This window comes from Lepus europaeus, chromosome 2 (genome assembly GCF_033115175.1).
Source record: "Lepus europaeus isolate LE1 chromosome 2, mLepTim1.pri, whole genome shotgun sequence".
NCBI classification, from domain to species: Eukaryota; Metazoa; Chordata; class Mammalia; order Lagomorpha; family Leporidae; genus Lepus; species Lepus europaeus.
The window spans coordinates 1,911,198-1,923,796 of record NC_084828.1 but is presented as its reverse complement, the minus strand read 5'-3'; the positions used below and the strand labels follow the sequence as shown (position 1 = coordinate 1,923,796).

The 12,599-nt window shown below is 58.7% G+C and overlaps 1 protein-coding gene across 2 annotated transcripts in view; it reads right to left on the bottom strand.

Moving 5' to 3' along the window:
* Positions 1-374: 374 nt before the first annotated feature.
* The window catches only part of UBE2G2 (ubiquitin conjugating enzyme E2 G2), a 31,842-nt gene continuing 19,617 nt past the window's right edge, over positions 375-12,599 (bottom strand). Inside the window, exons 4-6 of one of the 2 annotated variants that reach the window (XM_062204521.1) lie at positions 8,481-8,599; positions 3,268-3,392; positions 375-1,606 (exon numbers count right to left, since the gene is read on the bottom strand). In XM_062204521.1, coding sequence (XP_062060505.1) covers positions 1,469-1,606; positions 3,268-3,392; positions 8,481-8,599 — 382 coding nt within the window. In that variant the 3' untranslated portion in view covers positions 375-1,468. Of the gene's footprint in view, positions 1,607-3,251; positions 3,393-8,480; positions 8,600-12,599 lie in introns of both variants that reach the window. The other variant, XM_062204520.1, reaches the window with a different exon arrangement.

Below are 12,599 nucleotides of genomic sequence, written 5' to 3'. Positions count from 1 at the left end.
ACAGCAACGGAAGCCACCCCCCACAAGCACAACCACGACGGTGCATCCACCCAGCAGGGGGGCCCCAACGGTACCCCAGGGCCATGCCTCCTCACCAACACGGAACAGCCGGACTCTAACTTCAGGTTTCCGGCTGCACGGGCCGCCGCTTCCCCGCCCCGGGCTGCAGCTGCCACCAGCAGGGCTCCCCTGCCCTCTGCATCCGAGGTCACACCCTTGGGGACCAGAGTCCCGGAGGGAGGGAGACGAGCACACGGCCCAGCACTGCTCCAGGCCGGGAGAGGCCCTGCCGCCCGCTGGGGCCTCTGGTGCTGGGGCCTCTGGGCTGAGGCTTCCACAGCACACATAAAACACAACAAAGAGGGAGCTGCAGATCGGGGGAAAATAGATAACTTTATTTGCAACACAGTAATTAAATCCCACACAGAACAGAAGCAGGGGCTGGGGGCACATAATAAATACAAATGAATAAAAATACTTTGTTTTGTAGACTCTCTCCTCCCGCCTGGGCAGCCTGTGGGCCTGTGTGCGGCCACCCCACGCCGGCCCTCGGCCCGCTCCTGTTACCGGTCCCCGCCGGGAGACGCACATACACCGCGCTCCCGACTCGGATTGTACACGACCCCTCCAGTGGAGCAAAGGCAGGAGCTGGTTTCCACAGCCGCCGCGCACGGCGTCAGGGAGCGGCTCCGGGCGGATGGAGGGCAGCGTGAGGAAAAGCCGACTGTGTCTCAGACCCATCCCTTATGTCAAAAATAGATTCCTATTAAATGTAACCTGTGTGGACTCTGCACGTGACAGATGTGTTATTGCTTGTAATGTCGCCTCCCGGCACCGGGCCACGCAGCCATCACGTCCGGCTGTGAGCGGCGCGGGCTCTGCCGGGCCCAGGCTCGTGTGCCTGCTCCACGCATGCTGGCCAGGGCGGGGGTAAGGCACAGCTCTGTGCTCCGAGCTACGACCGCTGGGGCGAGGGTCTGCTTCTCTGCTGACAGGGAGGGGACGCCTGGAGGGTCAGGACACTGTCGATCAAGCCTTCACACGTCCCCGCCCCTGCCGGGGATGCACGGGGCACTGAGGCCTCCACAGCCACCAGGACCCGCAGGCCACAGGACTCCGGAAGGCATTTCTAAGTGTGACGGTCTGTGACGCACACGCACACGCTGGACCCAGACGTGAGGGGGATGCAGCGGGAAGGTGACCGATGGCCCGGGGGCTCGGGGAGTGGCCCGGCCCGTGGCGGGCAGGGGCATGGCCGGTGTCCCTGTCCTAGAAGGCTGGCCAGCGCGACCCCGGAGCTCCAGGAGGGGAGGCGGCGGAGCTGCAGTGGCCTCGGGGAGAGGTAGTGACGTGGCCGTCGAGGTGCTACAGCCGCCATCGCAGAGGCCTGCCGGGCAGGGGAAGGTGAGAAAGTGAGACACCGCGGCTCTGCTCAGGGGCCTGTTTCGGTGCCAGCACAGTGTCACTGTCACTCGGCGTCCGGAGGCCTGGCCTCACAGCCCCAGGGACTTGCGCACAATCTGCCTGGCGATCTTGTAGAACTGCTCCCGGTCGTCACGCCACATCTTGGAAGCGTCCACGTTTGCTCCACTCTCGTCGTTGGGCTCTGGAAGGACAGCAGCACTCAGCAGGAGCGAGCCTGGGGCCGCCGCTCCTGACACGAGCAACCCAGGCGCGGGGCGGGGCCGCGCTCCCGCTGCTCTGCGCCTCACCCGGCTCCCGCTCCCGCACCTGGGAGCAGCGGAGGGCTTGGGCCCTGCCACCCACTGGGAAACTCAGATGGAGCTCCTGGCTCCTGGCTTTGGCCTGGCCCAGGCCTAGCTGTGTAGTACTGGCGGAGTACACCAGTGGATGGAAGCTGTCTCTCCCTTTCTATCATTCTGCCTTTTAAATAAGAAGTCATTTAATAATAACTTAAAAAAAAAAAAAAAAAAGGCAGGCCACCCGGCAGAGTTTCCATTCCCTTTAAGAACACCGAGAGGCCTTGCGAGAGAGGTCCCCGGAAACCAGCAGGAGGCACTGGAGCCTGCGGGCGCGGGAGAGGGAGGGACGCAGCTCTCCACACAAGCAGCTGGGCACCACCGACCGCAGCACACAGCGTAGGGCAGCAGCTGCCCTCGCGAGAGAACTGTCGTGGGTGTCGAGAGGCCGACGACCAGCCATCTTCCATCTTGCTCTGCAAACACCCCGAAACAGCCACAGGCGCACACAGCCTCCCAGGGGACTGCGTGGGGCCGGCGGCTGCACCACCCACACCGCGGTCTCAGCTCTGAGGGGCTCTGCAGTGGTCACTTCTCTCACAGCTCCTGCAGAGAGGGCGCACGGCCCACCATGGCTGCCTCAGGCCCCTGGCACCCTGGTGGCAATTCTGTGTCTCCCCGACCTCTGGAGGCTCCTCCTCTCCCCCTGCCCCTCTCTACGTGACCTCTCTGGGCTGTGCCATCACCTGCCGCCCTACCCAGAGTCCCCTTCTCCCCAGTGGTCCTGGATGGGCCTCTCAGTGGGCGGACCCTGGCCTTCTCAGGAGAAAGAGAAGTCAGCCAGGCCTCGGACTGTGCCCTGTGGCCTGGGGATCACACTGCAGCCTCTGCCGCCCCGGGTCCCTGGACTCCACCCCACATCTCTGCCTCTCCTCCACTCCCACCCCCGGCACCAGCTGCAGCACTGTCCCCATGGCATACTGCCTGCCCCAGTTCCCACCGCGCCCCGCTTCCCAGCCCTGGCTCAGCCGCAGTGAGCTGGCAGTGCCCCACTGAGTCAGCTGCCTCCTGCCCCCAGTCTGGCGGCTTCCTCTGGCCCAAATGCCTCTCCCACCCTCCCACTGTGCTAACATGCCCCAGACTCAGCCCAGCCGCCCCTTCTCAGGAACTGGCCTGACAGCCTGTGTGTGTCCTGGTCTCAGGTCTACCCTGAAAGCTCCCTTTAAAGTTGGGGTTTCTGTCACCCTGCGCTGCGCACGGAGCACAGCGTCTGGCACCAAGAGCAGGGCCCAGGAAACACCACTGAGTACGCAGACGTCTGGCTGACGACGGTCAACGATACGACGTGCGGTACTGAGCTGCCTTAGGAGTTCTAGCTCTGAACAACGTGTGCACACAAACAGCATACAGGAAGGTGCTGTGCATGAAGGGCCAGCACGCAGGCACGGACTGGAGACACGGCGACACGAGGGAGGCGACTGCCCAGCACGACGCCCCAGCGGCAGCTCCACCGCCCACGCCCGGGCCGCAGGGCCCGGCCACGGTGCTCACCTGCCAGCATGCTCACCACGGACAGCAGGATCTTCTCCACGCTCTGCACTGGGCTCCACCTCTCGGCACTGCTCTCATAGCCCATGGGGTCGTCCCCTGGCGCGTGCAGGATCGAGATGCAGACCCTCCCGTCCGGGTAGACTGCAAGGGCCGCAGACAGCAGGGTGAGTCCAGGGAACAGGGCCTGCGGCGCCGTGCCCCACAGACAAGGAGAGCCAGAGCTGCGGGCTCACTGAGCTGTTTGCGCAGCTGGAGCATGACCTGGGGCCCTGCCGCCACTCCTCAGTCGGCAGGGACCTCACCCGGTGACGCAGCTCAGGGCGGCCGTGCAGCTCTCTGCAGTCAGCACGGCGTTTCACCTTCAGACACTTTTTTTAATGCCAAAACAAGAAACAATTTATGGAGAGAAGACAAATTTCTCATCCAAAACAGTATGCACAACTCTGCCGCAGCCAATGCTCTGAACCACAAGTCCCGCTTCCTGTTAGCGGCCAGAGAACCAGCGAGGTTCACAGGCGCCAGAGGGTGTGGCAAAGCCTGTGCCTGGTTCAGGAGGGCCAGCCAGGAAGTCTTCCTGGCCCCAACCAGCTCAGCCAACAAGCGCACTGAGCAGCTCCACGGCCCCGGCCGCATTCGATTCTGTTCATTGTTACTTTCTTATTTTTTCTTTTTTAAAGATTTATTTTATTTATTTGAAAGACAGAGTTACAGAGAGAGATAGATACAGAGAGAGGTCTTCCGCCCGCTGGTTCACTCCCCAATTGGATGCAACAGCCGGAGCTGCGCCGATCCGAAGCCAGGAACCAGGAGCTTCCTCCGGGTCTCCCACAGGGGTGCAGGAGCCTCGGCACTTGGGCCATCTTCCACTGCTTTCCCAGGCCACAGCAGAGAGCTGGATTGGAAGAGGAGCAGCCGGGACTAGAACCAGTGCCCATATGGGATGCTGGCGCTTCAGTCCAGAGCTTTAACCCACTGCGCCACAGCACTGAAAGTCACTTTTTTTTTTTTAAAGATTTGCTTACTTGAGAGGCAGAATTACAGAGAAAGGGAGAAACAGGGAGAAAGGTCTTCCACCTGCTGGTTCACTCTCCAAATGGGCACAACGGCTGGAGCTGAGCCGATCTGAAGCCAGGAGCTTCTTCCACGTCTCCCAAGTGGGTGCAGGGGCCCGAGTGCATGGGCCATCGCTTTCCCAGGCCATCAGCAAGGAGCTGGATTGGAAGTGGAGCAGCCGAGACTCAGGCTGAGCCCCTATGGGAAGATGGCACCACAGGCAGATGCTATCCTACTACGCCACAGTGCCAGCCCCTCACTTGTCACTTTCAAGGCCAAGACACACAGCACGATGTCTGACCGGCTCCCCAGGCCATGCGTCCAGGTTGTCTTGAGGTGCATTCCCACAGCTCTAAGCCCCGACAACTGTCCTGAAACCCCACACTGCCGCTCTGCAGGGCCAGCTCCAGGCTCGCTCCAGGGACGGTCAGACCCCACACTGCCGCTCTGCAGGGCCAGCTCCAGGCTCGCTCCAGGGATGGTCAGACCCCACACTGCCGCTCTGCAGGGCCAGCTCCAGGCTCGCTCCAGGGACGGTCAGACCCCACACTGCCGCTCTGCAGGGCCAGCTCCAGGCTCGCTCCAGGGACGGTCAGACCCCACACTGCCGCTCTGCAGGGCCAGCTCCAGGCTCGCTCCAGGGACGGTCAGACCCCACACTGCCGCTCTGCAGGGCCAGCTCCAGGCTCGCTCCAGGGACGGTCAGACCCCACACTGCCGCTCTGCAGGGCGAGCTCCAGGCTCGCTACAGGGACGGCCCCGTTCGCAGACGCCGCTCGCCGAGCACACACGGCTTCCTCACTCACAGGCGCTGTCACCCAAAGGCGTCACCACATCTTGTGCCAGTCCTCACCCACTGTGACAGACTCCCTAAGCCGCCCGCCCTCAAGACAAGCCCACCCAGAGCAACAACCAACCACACCCTCCAGACAGTCCCCACGCTGCCCAGCTCTGCCGGGCCTGCTCTGAGGGAGCCAGGACGCTGCACAGGCCGACCACCTGTCACGCCCACCCAGGCCAGCTGACCTGCCGTGCCTGCCCCTCCACACAGGAGAGCCGTCCCAGGAGCCAGCGACTCATCCACGCTCTGCAGCCCTCACCATGGGCCGGGGGGCGGCAGGCTCGGGTCTGGGGGAACCGGGTGGAGGGCCATGGATCCTTTCCCCCTTTCACGAGAGAGGATAAATCACTTTTGACAGAGGAGGCGACCTGGTCACGTGGCAAGGACCTCCCTGCTCCGCAGCCTCCAAAGAGGGCCCCCGGAGACACCCGTGTGACCGGCAGTTCAGGCGCTACACCCAAAGGAGGCAGACCCCAGCAGCTGCTGTAACAGCAGCGTTCAGGGCTGGGTTCCTGAACATGCTGACCACGATGGCAGCCCCAGGAAGAGGCGCTGCGCCCGCTCCGGCAGCGGCCACCGGCAGCACCGTCCGCAGGCCGCCTGCCAGCCACGTCAGCCCAGTCCGGAAAGCTTAAGGCACCTGTCGTTGCTTACAGGCGTCGACATCACCTCCGCAGGGCGGCGGGCACTGCACAGGGACCCCACACACCCCCAGGACATGCCGGAGCACGGGCACCCTGCCCCCGGCCCTCTGTGAGCCCTCTGCTGCCGTGCCCACACTTGGTGGCAAGGTGCTTCCTCCTCCAGGTCCCTCGGGCCATCCAGAATAAACAGCAACACGGGGACTCCCGCTCGCCTCCTGCCCCTTGCCTGGCTTGTGCTCACCTGAACATCCACCCCTCCCTTCAGACTGAACTGTTTTTACAACATAAGAACAATGCATAGCCCCTTGCAGTAAGGCCAAACCTAGGCCATTTACATTAACTACTTGAACATCTAAAAACAGCTATCAGAACACTAACAATGACTACTACGCTGCCCCTACTCACATAACTTATTTATAGGCTGTACTTGTCTGACACCAGCTCCAGGCACTGCCTGAAGAATGCCTTTATCTTCTGTCGTCTTATATCTGTATTTAATTATCCAGAGGCCTCCTGACACGAGGGCTTCACGGAGCCTGGGAAGTGCGCGGGCCCCGTCATCTCGGCCCCCGAGCACGCCTCAGGTGGCGAGCCAAGCTGTTGCTCTCTTCCGCTGACACCAACCTACCAACCAGGACACACGCTTCAGACCTTCTACTGCCAAAAACGCCAGAAGCACACTAGAGGAGATAAGACAACAGTGAGCCCTACGTGCGCCATCCCCCATCTCAACAGCAGCGCTCAGGGCCGTGTTGGCAGGACCGGCATCTGCGGCAAAGCAGCCAGGAGAAGCGGGGACGGCTCAGCGCCCACACGGCGGCACCAGCACCCCAGGTCCTGCCAGGCAGGCGCTCCTGAAAGCCTGGCAGGCAGGGATCTGACGGGCGGGGGTGCCAGTGGGTGTGGAGCAGGGAGGGGCGCCCAGTGGGTCATCTTTAAACCAAGAGAGAAGCCAGAGGTTCAGAATATTCTAGATTCTCGGTGGGTGTTTAGCACAGCTGCTTGGGATGCCACATCCAAGCTCAGCTGCTCACCTTCGGACCCAGCTTCCCGCAGACCCTGGAGCAGCAGGCAAAGGCTCAAGGACTTTGGTCCCTGCGTCCACGTGAGACACCTGGGTTGGAGTCCAGGCTCTTGGCTTTGGTCTGGCCCAGCACCAACTACCGAGGGCCCTGGGGGAGTGAACCAGGGGACAGCAGCTCTTTCTCGGTTTCTGTCCTTTCAAATAACATGAAAATACAAAACTTTCTAAAAATCTAGCCTGTAGTTATCTGATATGCAGAAAAGACAGCATAGGTACCTGGCTTCCAACAAGTATTTAGTACATCCTCCTTCTCCCCCATGGCTAGTAAGACTGTGATTGTCAACGGCAACAATGCTCATTTATAAGATACATTATTCTAAGTGCAATCACTAAACACAGCTCGCTCCCTGTGTAATTGCCAACACAGAAAGAAGAACCAGCAACGGCTTCTTCAGGGTTCCAACCCCTGCCACTGGATGCACTCCCAGCTGCGGCCAAACAGTTTATTCAAGAGATCTTGTTTTTTCTCTCTGTAAAAATAACAAGGGGAGGGGTGCTGGTGCTGTGGCGTAGTGGGTAACGCTGCCGCCTGCAATGCCAGAGTCCCATATGGGCGTCTGTTTGAGTCCCGACTGCTCAGCTTCTGATCCAGCTCCCTGTTGATGTGCCTAGGCCCCTGCACCCATATGGGAGACCTGGAAGAACATTCTGGCTCCTGGCTTCAGCTTTGCCTGGCCCTGGTCATTGCAGCCAATTGGGGAGTGAATCAGCGGATGGAAGATCTCTCTCTCTCTCACTAATTCTTTCAAGTAAATAAAATAAATCTTTATATCAAGCAAACTGGCATTGTGGTGCAGCGGGTTAAACTGCCTGCAACACAGGCATCCCCTCTGGGCGCAGGTTTGCGTCCCAACAGCTTCACTTCTGACCCAGATTTCTGCTCATGGCCCGGAAAGGCAGGGGAAGATGGCCCACGTTCTTGGTCCCCTGCCCCCATGTGGGAGACCTGGATGGAGCTCCAGGCTCCTGGCTTCGGCCTGGCCCAGCTCCAGCCACTGTGGCCATTTGGGGAGCAAACCAGATGATGGAGGGTCTCTTTCTCGCTGTCTGCCCGTCACTTTTTCTAATAAATAAATATTTTTTTTTTTTGCAAAGTAGCAAATGTTTAATTTGGGGAGAGAATAAATATTTATGAGGGAAAAATACTCCCAATGAGAAAACTCACTTTTAACATCTTGTGCTTCTTCCCAGTTATACACAGTGTTTTCAAAGCTGGAATTATCACAGTCCTAATTAGTAACCTGCTTCTCCCAGTCAATGTGGCACACTCACTGCACTTTACGTAACCACACCATCTGTGATGTGAACGTAACTTCTCTATTGCTGAAAGGCTACTTTACCGGTGTTCCACCGTGAACAATAACCCCACAGCAGACGTGTGACCCTCCGCAGGTGCACGCCCGCCCTGTCACACGCTTACCCCACGGAGGAGCTCACGCTAACACTGCTTTCTAACGACCCACTGTGGCCCAGCGGCAGGCTCGCATCTCTCGCCTGCAGATGGCAATCGCGTGCTAGGCGTCTGGTGAGGTGACGCACTCGCTTCCTGTGGCTCTGTGACCTCCCTGCCGCTCCCAGCACCTCAGAGGACTCTCGAAGGCACTTACTGTTGGGGTGAAACATCTCACAGGTAAATCTCATCTTCGGGGGACTTAACGGGTAATCAAGTGGGAAACTCAGGATGGCAGGAAAAACACCAAACTCAAAGCAGGTGTCTTCTGGGCCCCTGGAAGCACAACACATGGAAACAGCACATCAGGCGTCAGGCAAGGTCCACGTCTCAGCACTGTCAAGGGTGTGTACTGCTCACAGCAGCACCTGAAGACTGCGTGACCGAAACCAGAGTGACGCACATCTCCGAATGCAAAGGCTCGCCCTCCACCCCGGCCTTCCATTTCCAGTTACACGGATGGAGACGCCCGGCCCAGTGGTTAAGATGCTGGTCCGGGGAGACCCCCAGCTCTGGCTCCGGGCTCCTGCTTCCTGCCGATGGGTCACACGGCCGGGTCCCCCTTCCACGTGGCAGACCCAAACGGAGTCCCCAGCTCCCGGCTCTGGCCCAGCCTGGCCCAGCCTCAGCCACTGCAGGCATCTGGGGAGGGAGCCAGCAGATGGGGAACCTCGCTCTCTGCCTTTCAAGTAAATGCCTACAATATTCAGCTTTTAAAGCAAATCATCCATCGTGGGTGCAAGCACAAAGGCTGAACCGCAGGCTCAGTTTTCTCGCTCTCTTAGTTTCTGTCCAAAGTTTTAAAAAGTTTTAAATCTATTTTTAAAAAATCAAGCAGCCAAAACCTCTTTGTAATAGTGGGATCAGAAAATAACTGATGCCAACATTGCAATGCCCTAGGGACCCCTGGTCTGTGTGTATGAAAAAGTCACACCCTGGGGTAATGGTGTGCACTACGCCATAGTGATAGCACAATTCTACTGTACTGACATAAATGAGGAGTTGTATTCAAAGGCTGGTGATTTTTGCAACCTTAAGCAAACACACACACAACCCCTGACTTCGACTTAGGCTGAGCCCGGGGACCTCAGCCCACACCTGGAGCCCCACGCTCCAGCAGCTCTGCCACTGAGACACACACACAGCGCCCCCCCCCCCCCCATCGCTGGTGCCCACACACGTCTCTCCCTGCCACTGATGCATGTATGCACACACACAGACACACACAAATACACAGACGTCTCCCTGTCACTGATGTACACGCACAGTCACTGGTGCACATGAGGGCACACACGTGTAAATGGCAGGGACGCACTAAACCCTGTCAGAAGCTCCGCTCAAGTTCTGAAAGCCACAGGTGTGAGCGATGCTACCGTGAGCAGAACATGAGGGGCGCAGGAGAGGGGGACAGCCACCAGCCTGCACCTCCACCCAAACCCATCGTCCTCCACGGACGGACCTCAGAGCATCTCAACCACGGGAACTTAATCAGAACGAAGGACTGCGGACTGATGGCCAGGACAGGGCAACAGCAGAGGTGCCGCCGGCAGCCAGGAGCGTGGAGCCCGCCTGTCCCCGCAGCCTGGAAGCACTCCCTCTGGGCGCAGGCTCCAGCACAGAAGGGCCTCCCCACAGGGCCACCAGCACAGGAAAAGGTGATGAAGAAAAATTCATTCTAAAACAAACTTATTTCCTAAAAGATTTCTTTAAAAAAATTTTATTTATTTGAAAGTCAGAGTTAGAGAGAGAAAAGAGCACACGGGAGTGCAATTCCATCTGCTGGTTCAATCCCCAAGTGGCTGCAACAGCCAGGGCCAGGTTGGGCTAAAGCCAGGAGCCAGGAGCCAGGAGCTCCATCCAGGTCTCCCATGTGGGTCCAGGGCCCAAGCACTTGGGCCATCTTCTGCTGCTTTCCCAGGTGCATCAGCAGGGGCTGGATCAGAAGTGGAGCAGCCGGGGCTCAGACTAGCGCGCATATGGGATGCCGGCATCACGGGAGGCGGTTTAACCCCCTATGCCACAACACCAGGCCCCTAAATGACTTGTTAAAGTACATACTTGTTTAAAATCCTAAAGTGGTCTTGGTTCAGTGAAATTAATAAAAATATGGAGGCTGGCGCCGCGGCTCAATAGGCTAATCCTCCGCCTTGCAGCGCCAGCACACCGGGTTCTAGTCCCGGTCGGGGCACCGATTCTGTCTCGGTTGCCCCCCTTCCAGGCCAGCTCTCTGCTGTGGCCCGGGAGTGCAGTGGAGGATGGCCCAAGTGCTTGGGCCCTGCACCCCATGGGATACCAGGAGAAGCACCTGGCTCCTGCCTTTGGATCAGCGCGGTGCGCTGGCTGCAGCGCGCCAGCCGCGGCGGCCATTGAAGGGTGAACCAACAGCAAAGGAAGACCTTTCTCTCTGTCTCTCTCTCTCACAGTCCATTCTGCCTGTCAAAAAAATAAATAATAAAAAATAAAAATAAATAAAAAAAAACTAAAAATATGGATTTGTAAATATTAAAAGCAATACTTATTTCCATAACCAAAAGGAAAAAGACAAAAAAAAAGCCCAGAAAGCAGTGCAGGAAGACTTTCACTTTCACGTAGTGGAAAGTCCCCAGAAGACCCCGCGCACGGAGGCTGTAACCACCGCCCGCAAAACGTCACCACAGGAACCACAGACCGTGCTGGAGGGCCCAGTGTCCCTCAGTCTAAGGAGAGCACATCCGTGCTGCTTGGGCAAATGCAATGGACAAGGCTGCTGGGGACGCTGTCCTAGAGCTCTAGCCCGAGACCAGGGCAGGTTGAGGCCAGGCCACCGGCTCCGCGCAGGGCAGCCCCCGCAGCCGAGATGCCTCAAGCCTGGGTTACCGGGCCCTCCCTGCAACCACTGCGGGTGCCACGGAAGCCTCTCCCTCCCAGTGCGGGCCAGCAGGAGCGCAGCACAGCCAGCCCAGGCCTGCGGCCAGCACCACAGCTGAGACAGGTGGTCCACAGCCCCCCTGCTGCTCCCCACCTCCCTCTGAAGAAAGGGGGTTGGTCAGAGCAGCTGCGTGCTCACTGCTGAGCACGTGGGAAAGGCAAGGAATCATCAACCTGGTCGAGGCCCAGATAGGCCACCTAACCTGTGGAAAGGGGCAGGTCACTCCCAAACGCCACGCTGTGGAAGCCACTCAGGCATGGGGTGGGAGGGGTGGGAGGGCGGCGAGGGCCCCATGGCCTCCCCTCAGTCCAGTGACAGCGTCTCATTGCTGCTCCCGCCCTGCTGGTACGTGGGGCAGGACACAGTCCCCCCACTGGAGGCCACCTCCCGGCATTACCCGGGCCCTGCCCACTAACCTAGCAATGGCTGGAGGCTCTGGCTACCCACAGCAGGTGGCACGAGGCAGCAGGAGTTAAACAGAAACTGCTCAGGGCAGGTGCCGACTCAGGGACCCTGACTCCCTTGCAGGCAAAAGGCCACGGCCGCTCCCCGCCAGCTTCCTGTCCTATTCCAGGAGCCCCAGGCGACTGTGTAAAGACCTACGCTGAGGACTGTGGGGAGAAACTGTTTTAGGAACAGCAAACACAGGCTTTGTTCAAAGGGCTGCTGCCCCGATGAACCTGTCCAAGAGGAGTCTGCAGCCATATTTCCTGCAGAACAGACGTTTCTGAACAACTTTATTCCAAATACCTTTGAACTATATTTAAAGTGCATTAAATAAGTCCATTAACTACAAACTTTTTTTTTTTTTTTTTTTTTTTTGGACAGGCAGAGTTAGACAATGAGAGAGAGGGCGACAGAGAGAAAGGTCTTCCTTCCGTTGGTTCACCCCCCAAATGGCTGCTATGGCCAGCGCGCTGCGCCAATCCGAAGGCAGGAGCCAGGTGCTTCTCCTGGTATCCCATGGGGTGCAGGGCCCAAGCACTTGGGCCACAGCAGAGAGCTGGACTGGAAGAGGAGCGACCGGGACAGAACAGGCGCCCCAACTGGGACTAGAACCCGGGGTGCCGGCACCGCAGGCGGCGGATTAGCCTAGTGAGCCGCGGCGCCAGCCAATTACAAACATTTTACAGTGATGATTTTTTTTTTTTTTAATTTATTTGAAAGTCAGAGTTACAAAGCGGTTGGAGGGCGGAGAGCTCTTCTGCCTACCAGTTCACTCCACAAATGGCTGCTATGGCCAGGGCTACGCCAGGCTAAAGCCAACCTAAAATCTGTGTCCCCTACCCGGGTAGCAGGGCCCAAGCCATTCTCCGCCGCTTTTCCCAGGCCATCAGCAGGGGTCTGGGTGGGAAGTGGATCAGCCTG